General features: G+C 38.8%; 1 protein-coding gene across 1 annotated transcript; it reads right to left on the bottom strand.

Moving 5' to 3' along the window:
* Nucleotides 1–37: 37 nt before the first annotated feature.
* On the bottom strand, nt 38–9,312 carry LOC121729344 (kynurenine aminotransferase). Its single transcript, XM_042117825.1, has 9 exons — nt 9,033–9,312; nt 8,392–8,545; nt 6,364–6,490; nt 5,681–5,790; nt 4,564–4,807; nt 3,837–4,003; nt 2,167–2,353; nt 777–940; nt 38–101 (listed from the first exon to the last, which is right to left on the bottom strand). The coding sequence occupies exons 1-9, from the start codon at nt 9,173–9,175 to the stop codon at nt 39–41; spliced, it is 1,359 nt and encodes a 452-aa protein (XP_041973759.1). The 5' UTR covers nt 9,176–9,312; the 3' UTR covers nt 38.
* Between the last annotated feature and the right edge of the window lie 356 nt (nt 9,313–9,668).

The following is a 9,668-nucleotide window of genomic DNA, read 5'->3' as shown; positions in this document are numbered from 1 at the left end:
TATAGCCTTCATATATTACATATTATTACTAGTTTTATTCAGCCTTTTTTGGCGCTCCATTCCTTCATGAGTTTCTCTGTGAGGACGAGATTTTCGTCTTTCTGTAAAGAAAGAAATAAAAAGATTAATAACTACTAATTTGTTTCAAAATTACCTAAACTACTATCAGGCATATGAAGAAGAATAGTAAAGCAGCACTGAGGGTGGCTTTCCAGACTTTGCCGCAAACGACCGCGACCGATAAAAATTCAAACAAAATGCCACTTTATGACCTAGGAGAACCTATGCCTCATTTTGTTCTACCAGCGGCATAAGTCGCCCGATGCCAGTAGAAAATGAAGCCATTGCCTATGTGATATAAGTAAGTAAGTATTTGGATTTTTGTCGGTCGCGGTCGCTTGCCGAGTTGATCGGAACGGAACCTTTAGACAAATTGTATGGGAGAATACTGATTAAGTTGAGCTGCTTCTAATAATAATATGTAATTTCTTTGTACCATCGAGGAAGTTGATTCCTATGCAATTGACAGACCAACGTTATTTGGTCGGGTATATCAATTCAATGTTAATTGTGAGCTGGGTTTGTCGTAACTCGTAACCCAACCAAACTACTTAGGTGCCCGATTTGCATAGGAATCAACTTCTCTTATAGTACAATTTTATTATTCATCAATGCATTTTAAAGCTTATCTTTAATCATTTCTATTTTATAAGGTTACTGGCTAATGGCTATATTACATTCTAACAGTCCTTATATTTTTAGTGTAATATATTTACCTTAATGAAACAGAACCTAGCGAATTTCTCTCCCAAATGTTTGTGTTGCTCGGAGTAGAATGCGGACGGCGGGATCGCCAACACGCCGGCCTCTTTAGCGAACTTCTTGGTGAACCGATAGTCCTTGTACTTGTCCGGCTCGCCGCTCAGATCTATCTTGTTGCCTGCAGAAATTTATTTTGTGTTATTGTAGGTTCTTGTTGGCAATTAATGTTTCACAGTAAAACACATGCGTTTTTTTCACCTTTTCAATTGAAGAAAGTGAGATGTTACAGATTTTGAAAAAATCTTCAGAAATTGATTGCGCTAATAGCACAGATTACTAAGTAAATAGTTAAAACGTAACTAATATCGTTAAAAATAATAATACGTAAACGTGGTTCTATGTACCTAAAGAATCTTGGTTTGGTTTTTACAACCATATTCACGGAAAAACTGTACCTACTTAATCGATTTTTTTTAAATTCCTCACTTCACCAGATTAGCAAAACCATTATCAACATTTATTAGAATTACTGTTCCAACTTCCTATTTTAAACCTACTTTTGAACAAAATAAGAGATGTTTAAAAAATAACACGTGTTTTGACAACATCTTCAACTTTATGCGACTAAGATGTTTTAAGACTTAAGGACGCTATTGCATTTTTTCACAAATATCAGCAATTTTCAGGTACCATTTTAAAGAATTAGGAGTCACACTGCGAGGATATTTTGGTTTCAACTGAAAGATAATATTATCGTATTCGTCTCCACGTCTACACCATGAAAAATTTATAGTCGCATACAAAATTTTTCACATAAATACGTTTTAACCATCACAATAATCGCAAAAGATTAAAAAAAAATGGGGTTTGATTAGGTATCATTATAGCTGTACACTGAACTAAAGAAAATAAATATAGATACAAAAAAATTGTTGCTTATTTAGTTTCCTGTGCGAATAGCTAAATATTTTATATATAAAAATAAATAACATTTCCATTTATAAGAAAAAAAAGAAACGCTCTTTTTCTTCATACATTTTCGCCCTATCAAGAACGCGGCGAGCGTCGTAACCGCCACTGTACAAGGCGCGCTGATATTGAATGTTATTTTAGCCCGGCCGCACATTGTCCGAAATTTCTGATCAGAAACAGTTGAACGTCCGCGCTGTCTCTTACATTTTGTACTGAGCCGAGTGAGCTCGAACTCGCCGGAAGGATATTTCGGATAGTGTGCGGGGTGGCGGTCCGGCGAAATTCAACTATTTCTGATCAGAATTCGGACAATGTGCGGCCGGGCTTAATGTCCTCAACGTCGATATTCGTACTGACCTGCTAATTTTAGTGATAGCGTCCTTAAATACCTCGAGTTTCATAGCATTTTCAAACTATAGCACTTTTACTCACCCAACTTCGTCCAATCCGCCACAATGAAGTATCCGCCGTCTGGCACGGTGGGATTGAACCCGTTATCCCTCAACACTTTGACGAGGTAGTCGCGCTTCGCCAGCAGCTCCCGAGCCAGCGATGTGAAGAAGCACTCCGGAGTGTCGTACCGAGCTAGCTCGAACTCCAGGGAGCGGGCTATGGCTTCCTGGGAAATTGGATGTCAAATTAGAGAAAGTCTGAGTCAAAGTATAAGACTAAAGGTGCTCCGTCACCGGGAGGCGGGAGCATTCGCGTAATGTAACATTATAGATTCGACTTAGAGCTTTACATGTAGCAAGTTGACTTCAGTCTTCACTGTCGTCTGTCACGTTGCATTGATGTCACAAGTTGTATCAATATATTACACATTGTATCATTACAAGGCGCGCATTGTAATGCTTGGCACTCCTCCCTCATTGATGTAATGCTCGACTCTGTAGTTGTAGACCTTTAGGAAGGCTGAAAGTTTACCTGTTTAGGAGGTATCCAGTTCTGAAGGTCTCCTGACCTTCCAGAAAGACCTTGTAAAGCTCAATTTCATAGCTTATATTCTTCGCGGTAAGTGGACATTTTTTGGACATTTTTGACAGCTGCCAGACACCCTTAAATTTTCTTAAGACTTGGAGGGTGTCTAGCAGTGGGAAGCAACTGTCAAAAATGACCAGCACTGAAAGACGAGATTCCTCCACTTACCGCGAATAATATAAGCTATGAAATTGAGCTTGACTCTTTCTCGAAGGTCAGGTAGACCTTCCGAACTGGATACCTCCTAAAGTAACCGCGACCGAAACTCCATAGTTGCTGGTGGTTCTTACATCTAAGGGCCAACATAAAACTCGCGCGGGCGCACGCTCGCGTGTGTATAATGAAAAATAGTATAGGCAGCGCAGGCGCGTGCGACGGAGCGCGGACGGGGGCGACGTACTGTCACACGCGCGGCGGGTACGGCGCAGGCGCACGCTTTTCGCAATCGACTTTGTTTCCGTTGACGTCTTTTTGCCAAATAATAAATTAGTAAATAATCCATGGTAATCTACTCGACACAACACAACACACACAACAAAGCAGCGCTAAATGAGTTGGGCGCCTGCGGGGGTCTTCCGACGCGTGCGCCCGCGCCCGCATCCGCCCGTGTTTTAGCGTTGGCCCTAAAGGTCACAAACAGGTAAACTTTCAGCATTACGAAACTAAGGAAGGTCTGGCCGTCGCAGGCTCTTGGTCCATTAAAGTTAATGATCGAATTAGTATCACGTTACCTCTTTCGTTTTTCATAGGAATTAATGAGAAGACATATTGACATTTTAACAAGCTGTTAGCACTAAGCGACATTTTTTTTATTGAAATAAGGGGGCAAACGAGCAAACGGGTCACCTGATGGAAAGCAACTTCCGTCGCCCATGGACACTCGCAGCATCAGAAGAGCTGCAGGTGCGTTGCCGGCCTTAGGGAAGGAAGGGAGGGAATAGGGTAATAGGGGAGGGTAGGCGATGGGCCTCCGGTAAACTCATTCACTTGCGCTGTTTCACGCCGGTTTTCTGTGAGAACGTGGTATTTCTCCGGTCGAGCCGGCCCATTCGTGCCGAAGCATGGCTCTCCCACGTATAATCACGACATTGGTGAAGTTGGGCCTAAATCTACCTATTTCTCACCTGTATCGGTGTCGCACAAGTATACACGCAGTTCTGATGCACCACTTGCAGGTTCCTCATGAGCTGGGCGGGCCCGTAAGCCCAGCCTGTCTTCCACCCGGTCACGGAGAAGGTCTTGCCGGCGGAACCCACTGTGATGGTGCGATCCCACATATTAGGCATTGAGGCTGTGAGAGAAAAAATAATGTTTTCTTTTTTAGGGTTCCGTACCCAAAGGGTAAAAACGGGACACAGAAATAGACAATAGTCAATAGATATGTTTTGTCTTTACTGCATACCACGGAAGTACTATGTTTATAATACATAATATTACCTCATACTACTATAAATATTATGCGGCTTCTATTGTGTATAAGAAGGCTATAATTAATTAGCACATAAGGGTGACCATGATGATGAGCCATGCTTCGGCACGAATGGGCCGGCTCGACCGGAGAAATACCAGGGGCTCACAGAAAACCGGCGTGAAACAGCGTTTGCGCTGTGTTACGCCGAGTGAGTTTACCGGAGGCCCAATCCCCTACCCTTTTCCCTTCCCTACCCTCTCCTATTTCCTTACCTACCCTCCCCTATTACTATATTCCCTCTTAAAAGGCCGGCAACGCACCTGCAGCTCTGATGCTGCTAGTGTCCATGGGCGACGGAAGTTGCTTTCCATCAGGTGACCCGTTTGCTCGTTTGCCCCCTTATTCATAAAATAAGGGTAAGGGTAAATCAAACAACTCACCTATCCTAATATGCTTCTTCGGTTCATACACCATCCACTCATACACCTCATCTGACAGGCACAGCACATTATGCTTTATACACAGGTTCGCTATCGTCTCCAACTCCTGCTGCGTGAACACCTTGCCGAGAGGGTTGTGTGGTGTGTTCACAATTATCATCTTGGTTCGCTCATTGAAGAGGGAGGACAGTTCCTTCTCGTCTAAAACCCAGTCGGCTGATGTTATAACTCCGGATGATGATTTCTGTAAAATATTGTAAGTTGAAAGTGGCATTTAAGTTTATAAAAGAAATTGATTGATAGCCAGTTGACAAACCGTCATTTGGTTGGATTTTGTCAATTCAATATTACGGCCGTTCCCAATATTTGATCTACCTCTGGTATTGCCCTACTAGAGATAGGAATAGCTCACAATTGACATAAAATATATGTCTCTAATGTCTAATGTGTGCTATTCATATCTCTAGTAGGGCAAAACCAGAGATAGATCAAATATTGGGAACGGCCGTTAGTCGTCACTCGTGATCTGTTGGCTGGATTTGACAAAACGCAACCAAATTACGTAGGTCCGCCATCTGAATATGAATCAACTTCTCTTCTCAACTTCTTCTACGAACTGTACATGCGTATGGCTAATAACAAAATATCTGTCAGGCTAAGAGCCACAATCCCAAAGGGTTACGCTCGCAAATCCATTTCGGCAAAATTCATCAATCGCGCGGGAATCATACAATTTTCTTGACTATACCTATACTAAGACCTTTCTCGTCTTTCAAAGTATCTGGATAGTGGGAAACTCACCTAAATTGATTCAACTGTTTAAGCATGAGGTAACAGAGAGACGTGCGGACACTCTTTACGGCCGTTCCCAATATTTGATCTATCTCTGGTTTTGCCCTACTAAAGATAGGAATAGCTAACATTAGACATTAGAGACATATATTTTATGTCAATTGTGAGCTATTCCTATCTCTAGTAGGGCAAAACCACAGATAGATGAAATATTGGGAATGGCCGTTAGTCTTTCGCATATATATTAGTAAGGATAAAGATTTTTTAGTCAGTTTTCATCAACTGCACCCTAATAGGTACATTAAAATTATTTAAAAATACTTACTGGTTTCAACGCAATAAACTTAGGAACACCCCCAGCAGACTTGATCATGATCTCATAACAGTCAAAGAAAGGTTCAATGACTATTACTTCATCACCGTTATCCACATGTCCTGAAAACAGTGAAATTATTAATTTCAGTTAAAATACAACTTTTTCTATGAGAACAATGCTGGGAACTAAAAAAAAATGCTGTCTTCATACCCATACGGATGCCCGGATCGACAATTTGTGTGGGTATGAAGACGGATTTTAAGTTCCCAGCATTGTTCTCATAGAAAAAGTTGTTTATTTTGACGGGCTCATTTGATGGTTTCAATATACAATAATAGTGTCTCTATGATTTAAATTGATTGTTCAGCTAAACATCTACAGCGGTAAGCTGTGGATATTTTTATCAGGGAAAATAATTGTAAATTCAAAAAGTTTACTATACTCAGAGCCTGTTTCACCACATCCTGATAAGTTCCGGATATGCTATCTACAACTTAACTTGACAGATAGAGTATGGACTGTATGGAGAATGAGTTCTCTCTCTCAATCTGTCAAATAAGTTGTGGATAGCCTATCCGGCACTTTATCAGGAACTGGTGAAACAGGCCTTTAGTACAAATAATACTTATAAAATTAAGGATATAGTAAGTAATTAAAAGGTAGCTTACCTTTTAATTAACTACCATACTTACCTAAAATAGCGGAAAATAGGGCTTCATATGCCCCATTGGTGACCAATATCTCATTCAATGGATCCAACTGCTTTCCCACCAGGGGAGAGTATAGTTTTGCTAAGTTTTGCACCAATCGGGGGTGACCCTAGATGTGAAAAGTTTAATATTTAAAACAAGTAAACATGTTTAGTTCACATCAAATTATAATGTATCTTTACATTGTACAAAATAAATTAGTACAGTGTACTTGCTTAAAAATTGTTTGAGTTCTTCTACTTATTATTTTATTAGGGTTCCATACCCAAAGGGTAAAAACAGGACCTTATTACTGAGACTTCAATGTCTGTCCTTCTATCTCCAGGCTGTAACTCAAGAACCGCTATGGCAGGACTTCTGAATTTTTCACAGATTGTGTATTTCTGTTGCCGCTATAACAACAAATACTAAAAACAAAATAAAATAAATATTTACAAGGGGCTTTAATACAACATTCTTAATGTTTTTGCCCTTTTTTGCTCGTAAGCAATAATGGTAGCAGGTAGGCACTTTATATGGTCACAAAATTCTTAATTATATATTTTGTTCTTTAATATTTCAGTATCCCATACAAAGACACAACTTTTTGTCAACTTTCGCTCAATAACGGTACGGAACCCTTCCTGCGCGAGTCCGACTCGCACTTGGCCAAATTTTTACTTTTTTATCATGTAAACATATTGTATATGTGAACTTCTGTATACACAGTATGGATCTTTTTATTAGTAAGGGACTCTCTGTTAAATATTGGCGAAAGTTTTTATAAAAAACTTGTACCATTATTACAAAACATCCAAAGTTAAAAGTCATGTGGTATGATGCAATAGAATCTTGCTTTTATAGTTTATTTAAATTTAATGTTTATAATAAATTATATAATATACGGAAGCAGTCTCCATGGTATCTTTGAGATAATTATGAACTATTTACTAATAAGTGTACTAGGTTGATAAGTGATAACACACTTGCTCTGAAGATAAAGGTTACTGATAAGAGTTTAAGACACTTTATATTTTGTTATGAATTTATTAATGTTTCCCAATATTGTATCTTGTTTCTTTCAAATATCTTCTAAGGCAGGGGTTCCCAATATTTTTCAGCCTGCGGCGCACTTATAAGTCTAAATATTTTGTGACGGCGCCCTACTCTACCTAGCTATTACAAAAATATACATAATAATAAGCACTTTTAATGATTATAGTTAGGTTAAGCAAGTAATTAATAATAATAAACAAGTATTTAATCATCTGCCTACTTTGTATAATTTATACTTTAATTTTATTTTATAATATTTGTGGTTTTGGATAATAATGGAGGATCGATTCACGGCGCGGCGCCCTTCTTGCCTTTCCACAGCTCACCAGGGCGCCGCGGCGCACAGTTTGGGAACTCCTGTTCTAAGGTATAAAATTACTAAAATGGCGTTATTTAGGACAAAAACTAAACTTTTGTTCTAGATCTTAGGATAATCAAGTGGCTGATAGCATGCACACTATCTGCCACTTGAATATTATCAATGCATGTGCATGCACATGATTAATCATGGCTAGTATAAAAATATGCATGGCTCGATTTATATGAGCAACCAAGCTGTTTAGCCACTACACAAGTTAATAAGCATTTGTGTGTAACAATAGTGGGACTGCGCTTACAATTGCTTGTGATTTTGATGTGTAGGGGCCAAACCGCTCTGTCGCGCAGACGCATATAAATTCGAGCCTTACATACTTACTTGTACTATTATCTATTCTGTGCCTTATCATTACCTATTCTGTGGCCTTATGATAATCAGCAGATAGTTTTCACACTACAATCACATGATTAGTAAGTTCTATTATGATTCTCTTCTATTACCCTATTCCCTCTTAAAAGGCCGGCAACACACCTGCAGCTCTTCTGATGCTGCGAGTGTCCATGGGCGACGGAAGTTGCTTTCCATCAGGTGGCTCGTTTGCTTGTTTGCCCCCCTTATTTCATTAAAAAATAAAAAAAAATTTAACAAGCACTTACAAATCCTCTGGTATACTGTTGTAGCAGTGGGTTCTCACTGGTTGCGATATCTGCCAGGGCCTTCGTGACATGTTCTGGTGGGAAGTAGTCCGGGAAACCTTGGCCAAGGTTCACTGCAGGCTTATATTCCGCTACTAACTGAATATATTCAATCCTGAAATAGTACGAAAATTATTTTAATTATTATATAAAAATAGAAATGTCTATAAAGAACATAAATAATGTAATAGAATATTACTTATTGTAATGAATACAGAAAATAAGATAGCATTTATTAAAATCTACATTAAACACAAAATTATGTAATTATTAAAAACTTTCAAGCACATAATATATTAATAATTCTTGTATGCTTTTTTTAGTTTTAAATATACCAGATAAATTTTAAGGTTATTGAATCAAAAAAGCTCTTCGAATAAGCAGTTTTCCGCTTTCCTGTTATATTATCTGCCATCTGTTTGATATTCATGGCACTCTAGGACATAGGACATTATTATCGGGAATAATTATTCAATATTAATAAAATACACTTTGACACTTCTTATCGTATTTGTTATTGAACATGAATTTTTATGAATAGAAATAGAAGTAGCAAGAAAATTGTGTTTTATAAACGTAAATTGCTCTCAATTAAAACTTACCAGACGCTCTTCTCTCCAGCTCCATATCTGGCCGGCAGCGTGAATTTGTCAGTCATAGTGGAGCTGAAACTTATTACTCTCTTGGTATTTATGTGATGAGCGCTACGTATTGCACACTTAGCAGCCGGTCTCCATCTGAACATGATAAGAAAGTTATCCCCGCCAAGTACTATAAGAAACCATAAAACGACAACAATGAAGACGTCAATGCTTTTAGTGGTGTTAATATTTACATAATTATTATAGTTTTAGGTATCACGTAATCAGTAGTTACTTATTACAGGAGAAACAAATAAATTTTATGTACTTACGTGATAGAAGTTTTGTTGTTATATAAACGTCACTGTCATATTCACTCTCGCTAGTCAATCAATGTCATCTTGACACTTGACAGTACTTTTTTTATCCCGGGCTAGTGAAGCCTGAACTCCTAGGCAGGCGCCAGACATGTGATCAAATACGCAAATTCGCCAAGTGTGGCACTGACATTTCCCTGTTTGTGCAAAGTTATTGCTGGCATTTTCCTATTTGTGCAAAGTTTGCTCAAACTTTGAAGCCCATGTCTGGCGCCGGCTCTAGCCTAGGCTTAACTCAACTCTCAAGAATCGGTTGATAGTAAAATTTTCCATTGTCCCT

The sequence above is a fragment of the Aricia agestis genome, chromosome 8 (genome assembly GCF_905147365.1).
Source record: "Aricia agestis chromosome 8, ilAriAges1.1, whole genome shotgun sequence".
Lineage (NCBI taxonomy): Eukaryota > Metazoa > Arthropoda > Insecta > Lepidoptera > Lycaenidae > Aricia > Aricia agestis.
Note: the sequence above shows the minus strand (reverse complement) of the source record. Positions and strands in the feature narration are given on the sequence as shown.

What these genes read in the sequence shown, in the direction of transcription:
- LOC121729344 (XM_042117825.1), bottom strand. Translation starts at nt 9,175, where the DNA reads ATGTTCAGATGGAGACCGGCTGCTAAGTGTGCAATACGTAGCGCTCAT. An exon ending in CTTGTGCGACACCGATACAG is followed by an intron (nt 2,354 to 3,836) that starts GTGAGAAATAGG and finishes CCAATTTCCCAG; the next exon opens with GAAGCCATAGCCCGCTCCCT. An exon ending in GGCGGATTGGACGAAGTTGG is followed by an intron (nt 941 to 2,166) that starts GTGAGTAAAAGT and finishes AAATTTCTGCAG; the next exon opens with GCAACAAGATAGATCTGAGC.